The sequence below is a fragment of the Bombus vosnesenskii genome, unplaced genomic scaffold (genome assembly GCF_011952255.1).
Source record: "Bombus vosnesenskii isolate JDL3184/JDL3185 unplaced genomic scaffold, Bvos_JDL3184-5_v1.1 scf7180000014621, whole genome shotgun sequence".
In the NCBI taxonomy this organism is placed as follows: domain Eukaryota; kingdom Metazoa; phylum Arthropoda; class Insecta; order Hymenoptera; family Apidae; genus Bombus; species Bombus vosnesenskii.
The window spans coordinates 356,898-372,115 of record NW_022883555.1 but is presented as its reverse complement, the minus strand read 5'-3'; the positions used below and the strand labels follow the sequence as shown (position 1 = coordinate 372,115).

The 15,218-nt window shown below is 41.8% G+C and overlaps 1 protein-coding gene across 1 annotated transcript in view; it reads right to left on the bottom strand.

Moving 5' to 3' along the window:
* Positions 1-15,015, bottom strand: part of LOC117240333 (transcriptional activator cubitus interruptus) — a 145,801-nt gene extending 130,786 nt beyond the window's left edge. Inside the window, exon 1 of the mRNA XM_033506316.1 lies at positions 13,682-15,015. Coding sequence (XP_033362207.1) covers positions 13,682-13,938 — 257 coding nt within the window. The 5' untranslated portion in view covers positions 13,939-15,015. The remainder of the gene's footprint in view (positions 1-13,681) is intronic.
* Between the last annotated feature and the right edge of the window lie 203 nt (positions 15,016-15,218).

Below are 15,218 nucleotides of genomic sequence, written 5' to 3'. Positions count from 1 at the left end.
GGCATCTCTACGATTTTGTGATTCGCTTTCGTAACCTTCTGTTTCGGTAGATCGATAGTACGATGACGTTTCTGGAGAGGTTTGAAGTGGAAGTCAGCGTGGAACGCGAGTGAGAAGTTCGAGTAGTTTATGGTTTCCGCGATTTTATTTTTAGGATAAATTGTGTTAGAAATCGAGAAGATTAAAGGATGATTGATTAGAAGATGATGAAGTAGAAGATGATGCATAGAGAAGTTCGCAGCTGAAGATAACGTAGGGTGTGAAAGAGAATTTATTGCGTAATTTATCGTTTAAGAAGATTATTGATGTGACAAGTGCAGATTGAAGATGGGGTATTGTTTAACATTCTCGTTACTGATGCTGCAACTTCTACGGTTTGCTGGTGTCACATTTTTATACCAGAATTGACAATATCGAGTCGCAGTGATAGCTATATGGTGTTTTGACAATTGTTTCAAGTATAATGATCGACGATGAAGCTAAGTGCGAAGATATTTCTGATAAATAGATTGTACGTTTTCTAAGGAAAGAGCATCAACTTCTAGTAGCATGATAGCAAAATATAATGGAGAAAATAGAACGACACATAAATTTTACAAATTTTCTACAACACCCTCAAATACCCAAATAACAAGAATGTTTCTCAACTCTCTACCACGATATCCATAAAAAAGTCTTCTAAAAAAGCTTCCAAGACTCTCCCACCTCCGCAAACGTTCAGCCCCCTCCCTCAAAGTGATCCGGAAGCGGCATGGTACCGCCGAGGAAGCAAAGAAAACAACCTGACAGATCCCCGAAACGAATCGATCTCGTACCCACGATCCGCCCCCAGAGAAAACACGAAAGCCACGCAACGTGTCGTTTTCTCAGACAACAACGCGTCACATCCTCGCCATCCCGAAGAAGATCGACTACTAACCGATCGAAACACATCGACGATACACAAAAAGGAAGGAATAAACGTGAAATGGAAGTTGCATTGAACAGGGCTGGAAGCGAGAGGTGAATAGAAATGGAGCTTCCTCGAGAAGCTCGCGACGTCTTCAGCAGGATCCAAAACGCGGGTGCATAAACAACCGCGATCCCGTGGAAGCACGCGCAGCGCGCATAAAATCTCATAATGCCCTTGTCCAAACAAACGCACGGTGGCAGTGTTATGGCGTTGGAGAATTTACCACTCTGAAAAGCGGCGAACAGAGCCACGGACGATGAGGAACGATGAGAACGGAGGCGGTGCAGAGACACGCGAGTGGGAGAGAGAGAAAGAGAGAGAGAGAGAGAGATAGGAGTGGCCCCAGAAGAGATCTTCGCGCGTAGGAGCCGCCACTCGAGAGTCCGCTCGTTTAAATCCAACTACAAGGTAAACCTCGCTTCTCTTCAGAACCCCCTCTGATCCCTTCTCTCTTTTTCCATCTTCTCCTTCTTCTTCCTTGTTCCCTTCTTCCTTTCTGTCCCTCCGTCAGTTCCTCTTCGATCCCCTCCTCCTCTTCCATCAGATATCTCGTGTATCGAGACTATACAACCGCTAATCCGATTGTTGCCCGTTTGCCGCGCATCCCTTGTGAACAAGGAATCACCCGGACGCGGCATTAAGAAGCTATCGGCGTATCTTTGTTCTCCACTCGTCGTTATCTGGCTTGTTTTTCTAGGCGACGATTAAGGATTTGACGAGATTAAGTGTTTGTTGGGAGGAGAGTAAAGGGACGGGTTCGCAGCAAAAGTTAGCTGCGATTATAGTTTTACTTTTGAGACAAAGTGGAAGTCTGTAGTCGTATTTTGGAAAGTTTCAAGCGTGGACCACCGAAAGCATTCATAGATATAAATTCACAGTTAGACTAAGTACGTAAATTAACCAATCGTTTATATTTATAAAACTATAAATATTCTTCCTCTGATTTGTGCTGTACGGATGATTCAATATAGAGGCTGTAGCAGAAGAAATATGAGCTGGCTTTTTGAATCGAAAGATGTCTGTAATGGTAACATTGTTTCACGAATAAGACGGGTATTCTTGTTTGTGCGCAGCATATCGTTTAGAACATAGTTCGTCCGAACTAATTACAGAACAAACTAAGATCTTCCATGCTTCTTATCATTTTTCAGATCGAACAAATAAACGTACTCAATCAGGCACAAACTAAAATTTGGTTGCAATAAATCAAGCTCTGTTGCTATGTTTAAAGCTTGAAAACTGATATTTCGTTCCAATAGACAATATGTAGGTAAATACAAATTTACAATTTGTTTCTATTTAACCTAACTTTCGTATCTCGAAGAGTTTATCCATAGGTCCCTTAGTTTCAATGTCTAACAATAAGTCAAGAACCTCGGACTATATCACAAGCTGGTTTCTTTGTCCATCGAGTCGCTTAAACAAACCATGTGAAACGTTCTTCCTCTCGAAATATTTGCCCAGCGTGTGAAACGCCGCGGTTTGAGACGACGACACGCGTTGACGCAGAGATTTAAGGCGGCGGAAGTGGTTGCAGCACGGTATTCGTGTGTTTGCGGACTAAAGACAACACCGGTGTAAATCTGTTTGGCCAAGGAAAGCCTGGCCACGTGGCGTGCACGTTTGCAGCCTGTTCCAACCTCGGGTCTAACTGCTTCGTCTAATATTTCTCTAGAAAACACTGGATTACGCCATGCGTTCGCCAATTAACTCTCATTCAGAACCGAAACTCTCGTAACTCCATCATCGAGTTTTTCAGCTAACATTGTGTACAATTATTTTAAGGACAAATAAAATAAAAATTGTTTGCATGTGTGTAGAGAGTGGATTGTGTGTTTGTTCAGTAACACCATTAAGAATTCAATATGAATAAACGCATTTAAGTTGGAATAAAGAAATATTCGAAAAAACTGAATAAGATTTTCTTCAGTACCAAGTATAGTTTCTACTATGTACTATTAGATTTTATTATTGTTCTAAAAATATAAGTGTCAACGCCAAAAAAAGTGACGAATTTTGGCGAAGATAATTTTTAGAAACTCTACACTTTCTATTATTAGTAAATATATTAAATAATCTCTCCGACATGGAATAAGTGTCGGCATCCGCTAACTGAAAGAAACTAACGAAGACATTTAATAAACCTTGACGTAGATAACCAAGCGTCGCTCGTATCTTAATGTACATAAATGAATTGTTTCGCAAATAATCGTCAAATCGTTATTGAATGCAGCTATTTACGTACAATATAGCTGACGCGAACACTCGACGTTATCTTCCGATTTCCACGAACCGTCATCGATCGTCGTGCGAAGCAGCTGTAAATTTATTTATCGATCAACTTGATAGCGAGTATTTATAAAAAGGAAACCGCGGGAAATATTTGGACGCGGTAATCTGGCCTGAGATACAACGTCCGGCAAAGCAGACAAAACACACCGGGATTTATCGGCGGCTATCATCGGTTAATTGTCTCGTTAAGGCGATTAGGCCTTTTCGAGCCGGACGAGGCCGACTTGTCGCTGTCGACTGGCGTGAAAGTCGCGCCTCCCCCCTACTAAAACGCGATGAATCTTATTGGTTTGACGAGCACGCTCCTGCTTTATGACAAGGGATAAACTTCGGACACGACGGGAGTATACTCTTAACTGTGGGAAGAATTCGACTCCCATTCTCCAGGGAGAAGCTGGTGAGCGAGAGGTCTGTAGTAGTTGAAACGTTCGATCCAGGAATAGCGAATATTTTTCAACCGAGTTCGATTAACAGATAATTCATTATTGGAAGTTTGCCTATCTCAACAAAATTTTCCGCCTAAACGTCTCTTTTGCACTCATTTTTCCAATATCCAGACGTCAGTTTACTTCCCATTAGAGAAATAACATTATCAAACTTGACAGAAGATAAAAACCACCTTTATTGATCGTAACAAGGTTCTCCACTTAAACGTAGCGTTTGTACCTTGCCTCAGAACCAGATGCCAACTTATCTGCTCCAGAATAGAAAATTAATATTATCAAACCCAATGAAACATACGCTGCTCCGGTTCTCCTTAGAGTAACAACGGCAAACAACAGCGAAGTTCTCAAGACCGGTATAACAGTATAAACCATTTCCAAGAATTAAACCTAACGAACATTCTATCCTGCCATGTAACAGGAAAACTACCCTTATCGTTGCTAAGAAAATCTCCCACCTAAAATCATCCTTCCTAAACTCTGTACACAACCAAACCATGAAAAAGCATGAAAAGAGGCATCAAACGAGCAATTCACCCCCCTCGACGTATTTCTTCGTTCTCGCGTTACACGTCTCGCCATGAGCTCATACCGATGCGCGGCCTTATCCCGCGAGCAAGCAACGTAACAGACTCGTGTATACGCGATGGTGCCCGGTATCGTCCACGGTATCGTATCGTATCGTGCTCGGGTATCGTGTGTCCCTTGGATGTGCATCGCGCGGCACGGCCGTGTACGACGCGGCACCGTGGCGTTATGAATGCCTGGAATTTATCAATGGACGCCGCGCCAATGATAAATCGCACGTGCGCTTCGTATCGTCCCGCGGCCCTTTCTATCCGCGCGAGAAAGGGGAAGAAAGAGAGCGGTTAGTGCTCAGCCACAAGGGAACGTCTTCCTTCGACGAGCTCCTACCGTGTACATCGCGATCCCGCCTCGCTGACAAATCGGCTCCCGTTTTTACACGCGCAACGCGCCTCCAGCTCGAGACGGCCCGGGAATACGAGATAGGGCCTTCTTGAAAATCGTCTGCCGTCTTTCTTCCCCTTTCCTTTTTCTCCTCAGTTTCGTCCTTTACTCTGTACGCTTGGTTGCTTTTTGGTCTTGTTTGTTTCGTGGCGAATTCTCGGGCCCCTTCGAGGCCACGGGGTGGCGTGGCGGATAATTGAGAAGGTTCGTGGTACAGTCCAACCCTTTTCAGCTTAGAGAAGCATTACCAAATGCTGGTTTAGGTGGTTTGTATCTGATATCTTCGAAAGCTCGATAGCTTCGAATGAGATAATACGTCGAAGCCTTCAGATGGCAACAATGTTGGCCTTCGATTAGTATCATTGGACGTTTTAAGGTGTTTATACGATATTCAACCCCTTGCCCCTTGAGAATAATGTATCATTTTCGTGGAACGAAAAGTAGATCGCTTCGGTAATAAGGCTTCCTTTGAACTCTATCAGGTTGTAGTTTGACAAATACAGATTACATAAGTGTAATATCGGATCGTTCCGCTTCAGACGTAACATTGCAGGTAGGTCACTACAGTTAACTTTCATTTACGTAGCTAACGCAAAACATCGTAAGACGAGAGATTAATATTTTATGTCTTACGTAACATCGACCATTAATGGATTTTGTCGCCGATATATAAGTGTACAACATAAATTAAATTAAATATCCTAATCTAATCTGGCGTGGCGAGCAATGACGTTACGACACAAACTGAAAGTTAAGCTATAATCTAAAACATATAATTGACAAGAGTCGAATGAAGTAGAATGTCCAATCCAATTTGGTAATTTAGTGGTAAAGAAATGAGGAATATTTTAACGATTGTTGAAGATATTGCAAACGAGTTGAACGAATATGGAACTGAACTTTCTATCTTCGAGATGGTTCCACTATACTTCGATTCCTCCAGTCTCAACACACCAACTCTCGAGCTACTTCAATCAGGGGCGTGTAGAATCGAACCCAAAGAGGATGACATCACTTGCAGCGTCCAGGAATCGCTATCTGTGGCCGCGAACGGATCGAACTCGGCAAACGACATAATCGTATCTCTCGCTTCTTGGAAGACGGTCGCTTGATCGAAACAATCGAGTTCCAGAACGATCTCGACGACAACGTGGATGGAACGGCAGACGAAACCATAAATGTATACAATATATACGATAAATTAAATCGTCTCGTGATTTCATAATTGTTTCATGACATCGTTTATGTTTATAAACTGTGTGCACGATACGTTTTATCTCCGCTTGCACATTTGAAGAATGTACGCTTCAAGGATTGCTGTTAAGATATTTGAGAAATGGATTCGATGCAACGGTCTCTTCGGTACGCTAGACTAAGCGAAGAGATGAAAGAAGATTTAGCACGACGAACTCAAGTTCTTAATTTGGAGGAGCTAGGTAGCTGTTTAGAACACCCAACTTATTTAATGTCCGCCATTAATATATAAGTCCATCGTTAATTTAGCGTTGCATGGATTTTATACGATCTACGTTGAGCTTTCTATTCGGCTTGCAGTTCGTTTAGAGGAAGTGGCAATACACGTTATTAATGATACGTAAGCCTAACTCGATCTACTTTTAAGGAGCGTCGAAATATGATTTTGCTTCTATCAGAGAGCGTAACTCCTAGGAAGTTGTTTCTTTTTGCTTGCTAGGATTATCGAAGAATTTTACATTTTAATAAAATTGCACAGCAATTTTTCCACCGGTACAAAAACTAGGGAACGATCAGTCAAACAAGTGACTGATTGTGTTTCAGCATTCAAAGATATGTTTCAAATATCATTGCAATAATACGATCTTACGAAAATAAAATGCGGAATAAGATCAATTCTCAAAAGTGTATATAATAATATTATCTGTTTCTAAAACCACCCCTAAAAAAGGAACCTTCTAACCAATAAACTTCCCCCTTTCTTCTTTTCTACATATGTACTTCTCTGCAATTTGTCCGAGGACATAATTGGCAAATTATTATAACAGTTGAGATTCTTCCCTCTGGAAGATCCTTCTCTCAAGAGCCCCTCAATTGGTAGCTAGTCTCGACTCTGGTTCACGCGACAGCCCGCATGTTTCGCGCGTTCCACGGATTTGCTTTCCCCGTATACCCTGTCAATGGGATATGCCGCGTGCCCACGCGACCGACAGATTCATAAACGGGACGCGAGCGTTCATTGTTCGCTCCGGGGACCAGATTTTCCTCCCACGAGCTGTGCGTGGGGCCCGGACCCCGATCGCGATAAAAAATACGCCTAAGGACGACCAGGTACCTCGATTTACCTGACGTTACGGCCGCTCGCTGCTCGACTTCCTCGGGGAATCTGGAGCTTCCATGCTCGCGCAGATAAGGCAATCGATTCGGGATCCTCTCCGTTTCTTCTGCCTCCTCTTCGTGTTCCTTCTTTCTGTTTTATTTCGTCGGACGAAAGCTGGAAACGTAGCTGGACGAAGAAATCGCGACGAACGAGGGAACAAGGGACCCCGGTGTCGATGCTCGAATTATTGTCGCAGTCTCTTTGCTTGCGGATACAAAAATACAAACGTTATGTATTCTGACGCTTTAAGAAGCCTGCTTGGACAGCATAGATATAAGATGGTACGCGGAATGGAGTTTCGCGGTGTTTATGGCTTTTGGAGGCTGTTTCGTTTTTTCAGTAATAGCTGCAGGTACATTTTCCTGTTGCGAATTTGTGAGTGGAACTTGAAAATTTATTAGTATAACGAGTTTTAAATGTTTCTTTCTTTTTGCGGCTATTGAAACTGTACAGGTGTTTGGCAGAAAAATTAAATTCGATATCTTAGCGAGATAACTTATTTCTGTACTTCGTTCGAGAAAAACTTCAAGTATCCTGTCAGAGGAGTTTTTCATAGCGAGCAATTTTAACACACCCTAGCTAAATATGTTTATTCATAGACCAACTGAATCGTTTATGTTAATATGTAATTTCTTTACCGTTCTAAATCACCAGAGAGTGTTCAGAGACAAAATATAAGAAGCATAGGAAATCACCGAACATCTTCAACATAGTTTACAAAGATTGAAACCTCGCCTCGAGTGGATTCTTTTTAACCAACAACGAATTATCCCGACTAGCACCGAACGCTCTTCTATTTTTCTCGCGACGAAAGGTCTTGAATCATAGAGATTACAGCGCGTACAAACGGCGTAATGTATTCGCGGACAGCCTAGACGAGTGTTACACGCGGGACGCGTTCGCCAGAGAAAACGACAACCGTTTGCATTTGCAATCGGCAAGTGCACTTGGATCGCATTCACCGCTGGCCAGGAAGTGTCTAGCCGATCCTCGAACGCTGTCAACGAGCAACGAGCCGTGGGTAATGAGTAACGGCGTGATTGTGCCGGAAAATGCAAATATCATTGGCCTGTCGTGTTCCAAGATGAATCTTCGTTAAATTAAAGGGAAACTGAGCAAAGTACGGATTGTTTCTTGCTTCAAGAGCCACGTACGACTTCCTGTTTAAGTAGAGGAGTTCCTATCCGCAGGAGGAATTCATATTGGATCTTTTTATTTAGAGAAACGTACGTACAAAAATTTTTGTGCGTACTAAGAGAAGTACGCTGCACTGATTGTCTTACAGAATTGAGTTCACGTCTAAAACGATCTGTCAAAATTCAAACTCCTGACAGGATACAGGGTTGAATATACAGTCATATCGATTTCTTCGCAGTTTGAAAATATATTTCATGTAATACGTATTTTGCCATACGGCGCAGGACTTTGGACAGTTACAATTTATTTGCTTTGTCAGTAAAAACATTTTTTCTTCAGACTGCCATCATTTATGGAATTATTCAAATGTTTGGTAAATCCCAGGATGACATTTTAGATAACAGATACTAGTTTATGGATCAAAGAGTATTTCCTACTTTAAACGTTCTAAATAATATGAATAACTTCGTCACTTTCTAACACAAAATTGTAATTACAGCTGCAAGCTACGTTAATATCATCCAAAAAGATCTGAACTGTTCACTTTGCAATTACATATGAAAAGATCTCTAAACTTTGGACGATTCCGGCTAGTGTACGTTCTTAATGTTTATTTGGAGGATGAGTTTCCAATGTCATAATTACACGTCAGTACATTTAATCTTGCCAAATCTTATCGTGGAAAAGAAACGTCTTATAACACGACACAAGATGAAGAAGATCACGTGAGAGGCGACTGGAAACGCGATCGAAAGGATCGAGCAGCGACGGCCAGCGTGAAATTCACAGCGCGCGTCGCTCAGGCGTGCTCCCTTCGGCCTGTTCGTCGGATATTTTTGTCTCTTTACGAGGATACGCGAGACGCGGATGTATTTTTGCCATCGGCGTGTGTTTTACCCCCCGTCACCATCCGCGATATCGTCCATTTCACTTCCCGTGACGAAGCAGCGTCCTAAATGTCCAGCGGATGCATTCGTTTCCGACACGTTTCTCCCCACGATTAAAAATCACCGCCTAGCGGCGACGCATCTTTCGAACCTCGCGCGTCCGATCGATGAATTTATAGCGGAACAAGAATGGAGCAACACTATTTACGACTGTGAGACGAAATGGAAACGCGTTGGAGAAGAAATAAAATGGGATTTAAAGGATGAATTGTGAATCTTTTGCCGCTTTTTGTCGACCAAACGCGAATGCTTGACATTTTATACGAGATTTGTAAAATTAGCAATTGTGTTGATGTTCGTAATAATTGAAAATTAACTGTGAAATGAATTATGTTCTTCGAATGTATTTTGAAATAATTAAGTTCCAAATATCCGCCTGTATCCTCAAACAATAAAAATCTATGAAATGATAAAGTGCATGCTGGAAAATAACGTTCCAAGACGAAAAAGAAAGAGGAATATACCCAAGGGGGAAATAAAAATCGTCAGGAATAATACTGGACTAAGTATCACGATGATGAAATGATCGAGAAGGGAGGACGTCGTTAAGGATCGTCGGATACATCGAACGGGAAGAATTTCACGGATGATCGAAGGGGTGGTAACGATCTGACTGGCTGGTGTAATTAAACGCTTAATTGAACTGACGCTGGCTGGCCAATTGGCTAATATCAAACACCTGCTACTTGCTCGCTCGATCTTACGATCGAAAGTAATTACAAACGGGAGAGGGAAGTAGTTTTTCCTTTTCTGCTTGTACCTTTTTCCCTATATGTCCTGCCTATATTTGCCCTGCCAAGATAATTGGCACGTGAGACTCGTGCTATAAAATTTTTGGATGGACAAACGATGCTCATACACTAATGTCCAAATTATGCATAAAAGTAGCAGAATTCGAAATTCTTCTTTTCAACGATTACGTATGTAAAATTTTCACTCTGCCACATTCTTTGAATTAATTTTTGGATCAACTATGTCTCTTTGCTTTAAAGAAATTTCTTACCCCTGTAACCTATTTTATACGAAAGCTTCTATTGTTGATATACACGATACATCGTTTCAATTTATGCTACGACTTTTCTTAAAAGATTCTACCGCTTGTCTTCAAAAATGAACTATTTTTTTATTATGGAAGTATTTAATCCGACATGGTCTAACTGCCATGATAGAAGTGTCGTTATTTTACTGGATAAAATCATATTACTTAACGATAGTAATGTCACGATTCACACAACTATTTTAACCCATTCTTTGTAAGAAGCAATACATATATACAATATTTCATCAAAGATGTCCCAAATTCCAGACCAATATCTGAATGACAAGAGAACAATTTGTCGCATCGTTAAGTGATTGAACAATTTCTATTTCAAACCATCCTTTTGAACAGTTCTACTTTTCCGGATTGTATCCCTTTCCCAAACCATATAGTAAATCAGTGATATTAATTGAACAATTTCTCCAAAATCGACGAAGAATTTAAATGAAAAGTCGTGGAAGTGCCGTTGAGGCGATGACGATTGTCGCTTCCGTTCGAGTATCGTCCGTGAAAAGGGTTAAGCAGGCCGTTTAGAAACGTCCAATTATCCCCTGGCGTGGTTCGTTGGCTGAGCGTTTCCACGAGCCCGTTAGCCTAGCCTTAACAAGTCGCCGAGGTAATCTCGTTGCGTGCAATAGCGTGTCGTGTTTGCGGAACGTGAAAACGTGCGAAACCGCCTTAATTAACTCGATTAAGACGTTAAGGAGCTCCCCCTCTTTTCCTCGTCTGATTCACCAACGCCAAACCGTTCACCGTTTCATCCCTTCCCTTCGTATCTCTCTTTCTCGCGCATTAAATACATCATGCGTTATAACGGCGAATTTATACAATCCGCAAAAATATTCAGAGAACGCGATAAACCCTCCCATATAACAGTTATGAATATTAAACTAATTGCAAACTATTGTCAGACGTATCAATTTACTAAATCTTCCTTTTTTGTTTTTATGAATATTTTTATTATTGTAGATATATATATGACTGGGATATCATTTTAAGAATTGGAATTTTCTTGTTCGCATACGACTATTTCTATTTAGAAATGCATTTCGTCTAGGATTTAGCGAAATATGAATCTCCACGAAAAATAGGACAAAAATTTCTCAGCCTCCGTACTTAAAAATGTAGCACGTGATCCCTGCATTGTATAGGCGACCATTATACTTTAACCCTACAACGCAAGCATTCGTGATTTTTACGGTTTACAAAACCGTTTCATTTATCGCGAATAACAGATACATTTCATTACCTAGTATTAACCAACTAACGTACCAAATTATTACCTATAAATAAAACGTGTAATTGTTACGTCGTAAAAGTGAAAATAAAAGTTATAAAAGTTTCATAAAAGCCTGTAATAATGAAATACCCTGACTTAAAGTTAAGTAGCAATTTCATAATGGATCTCGTCGTGATCTTTGCAAATTATTTTTATCTTTCTTCTCCATATAAAAATTAGCTGTTATCGTGATTTAGAAGAAACGTGTAGAAAAGAAGCTAAGGGATGACCTCGCGTTCGCCAGGAATCATTAGGGGTAATTAAGAGCCGTGAATGGAGGCGATGCGTTGATAGATAAGCGTGATTGAGGGTGATACACGCGAGGATTACCACGCGGCTCGTTGATTCTCATTCAACGATCGTTCTCCGCCGACGAATCGTCGGGATCTCCGTCGTCAGAGTTTTGCGCCGTTTCGCGGGACTCTAAGTAGCCGCGTATGTAATCTAATTGAATTAAATATCGCGTCGAGTCGGTCTGGATGAGTCATTCGACGTGCAAACGTGATCGTTTATTCTTCCAGAATGATCGAGACGCTACGCTGTTTAAGAATTATCTGTCTGATTGCACCAATAGCTGCGTTCGGTCAGGGAGACATATAATGCCTTGTTCAACGAGAAATTCTTAATCATCATCGACGCGATAATTACGAATTTTTCAGTGGAGAAACTCACTTGCCTTTCGAACGAGGAAACTCGATTGCTCGAATGTGTCAATTCGAAAAATTTGAGATGCGACGTATAGTTTGCGCTTAAATCTTTCCAATTTTCACGTCCATCTTCGCAATATTTTTTATGAGATTATACTTACAGCGTGATGTGCCTAGGCGAAATGGCATTTTCAAATTAGGGGTTGAAATAATGCTTTTATATGGAACTAGCGGTGATGATGGAATATCTTTCTAGTTTGCAGTATAGAGAGTATACTGACTCGCATAATGTTATTGTGTTTTCGTTTGATCAAGTTTCTGTCAAAAAGACAGGAGAATGATTCGAAACAGTTGGTATCAATTGGAAATCTGTAAACTAAGTATATTATATAGAGACGCTTTGCTGATACAATGGAACTTCGAAATTATCATTCACATAGCTATAACTTCGATAATTGACATTCCATGACACAAAGATATGAGTGAATAATTGAAGTTTTATGGACGTACGTTTACACAATGCAGAGTGATTGATGTCTCAATTAGTTTACGCGTCAACAATCGTTATATTACTCCTGAGTAAATACTCATCATTAACAATTGCTTTCTCTCATTAAACTTCGCTCCCAATCAACTTCTGCGACATTCTTGCTTTTGGCATCTAAAGACGTATTCATTGAACGAAAATTAATTATAATGCAGCATTGAAATTTATACATGCATACAGAAGAAGTACAAAACCATCTTTATAATTCTTTCGACATCATCATACAATTGAAACTTAGCTATTTCTAGTTACCCTCGTTACTTATCATTCAATTCCTCGACCATCAATCATCCCCAAAGTTTTCTTTCTCACTATCGTCCTACTCATTCACACTACCCTAACGTGTATCTTGCTTCCTGAAAATCGATCATCTTTCAACTTCCTTCCCTATTGAACCACAAATTCAAAGGAGACCTATCTTCACTTCAATTTACCCCCAAAAATCAATCCTATCAATTTTCCTTCTTTGACTTTCTTCTTCCCGTAAATATACATCTTTATTTCACGAAAAAGCTCTGAAAGAACCTGTTACATTTAGAGCCTACTTTCAATTCTTGATTTTGAGAAACGCAAGAGTTCATAACTTTTTTATAACCGACAAATATATATATATATATATATATATATATATATATTTCCTAATAAACTCGAAATTTACAGCCACGTTTTAATGACACGATATTTCCAGCGTTATTGTGCGTCCCTACTGTGTACAATAACAAACATAACACGCTTACAGTCGGCCCTTTTGAACTATATATTTCGTTATTGACGAGCTCGCGATATTTTATACAAAAGTTTTAATTTATATTTTTCAAACATTTCCGCACACCTCTATCCTTCTCCGATCTCCCGCAAACACCTGTTTTGCTTTGCAGTAAATTTCATATTTTGCGTCTTGTACGCTAATACGATCGATGACAGCCAACGTCATGCATACGTTGAACTGTCGTGTACGTGGAACACTCGCCGTAAAAGTGTTAAGTTCAATATGAGGACCTTGAGTCTTACATCTACGGCTTATTCACTGCCCCGTAAAAAGCGACATCAGTATTAACGATAATATGGAAACTTACGGATGGGGCGGTGGAGCATGGAAAGCTGCGGCGGCGGCAGCGGCGGCGGCAGCCGCGTGATGTTCCCATGCGGCGGCAGCCGCCGCGGCCGGATGAGGCGGAGGCGGCGGTCCATGGTGCGGATGAAACGGTGGCGGCGGCGGATGCGGATGCGGATGGAACGCCGCATGGAACGCTGAATGAGGGTGATGCGGGGGCGGCGGTGGCGGTAACAGGGAGAACGCCTCCTGATGATAGGCGACCTCCTTTTCCGGCATTTTGTTCTCGCTGCTCTCGAGGCTCGAGTGCCGCGCCACAGAGGGTGTCTTCGCTGCCTGCTCGTCCAGGATCAGGGAAGATCGTCCTGTCTGACACCCCGTGCCCGACGATGCGAACCACCCTCGATCCACGATTGCATAGTCCGTCAATCCTCAACAGACTTTTTCGCTCTTCGATCTTGATAATGACTCTCTTCCTTTACTTGTCTTTCCGATTAACAAATTGATTATTTGATTTTAAAAAGATTCAAATGGTTCCTGACGTAAACGGATTGCATTTCATGTTATTTCATGTCGTTCGATGAGAATGAGGTGGGTTAGGTGGCACAGAGCCTCCCGTCGGCTGTCGACTGACGTCTTCGTGGGAAATGGTTTTATTAATCCTTGAAAATTATTGCTTTTGTATTTGTTTCATACAGAGCTGTTCCTTAAGCGACGAATCAGTGGATGATTGCGAATTTTCAAATCAAGGCGATCTATGGGGTTCCCAGAATCGTCAGGATCAAGAAGAGTCTTTTCCAGTTTGTTCGAGGTAACAGGACGCTTATTATCTCTAGGAAGATTCTATCCGTCACGGTGATCATCCGGCAGACTATTATACTCGAAAGATCCAACAGTGTGATTAATCAGTTGCCAAGAGTCAATAATAACCGAAAGCGCGGAGGAAGCTCTGAAACTCCATCACCGGATTATCCAACGTCTGTGCCAAAATCACGGTCACCGTGGAACAGTCCGTTCGCGTCACACCACGACGAACAACACCACGCTGTACAGATTGTTCCACTAATCGTCACACGGTCTTTCACCCCGAAACATGGAAACAACAATAACAACAACCACTACCAAAAGATTCTTCTACCTATAGGAAAAAATGTCCTTGTAAGTAGGAGGAATCCAAGTTTCTTTGCGAGACGCGCAAGAGAGATGATCACGCGGTACACGAATCCAAAGGTTCGCGGAAAAGCCAGTGGCAAGTCCCGGGGGTTAGACGAGAGTCCCAAAAATCCGCGGGCCGAGGCGTGTGTGCGGGCTGTCACGGTGCTCGTGCTTTGGCGGGTATGGCGGTACTGAGGCTCCACCACCACCACCACCACCGTTACCACCACCATCACGCTTCGCCACCACCACCAACAGCAGCGGCAGCACGAGCAGCGACGGACGAACGGTGGTGGACTCTTAGCGGAACGAAGACGTTCTACGAGGGAAAATTCAAAGTTAGAACGAGAAAGAGGATAGGACGTACGCCCCTGGCCGCGTTGGACGAGCGATACGAGCAAGAT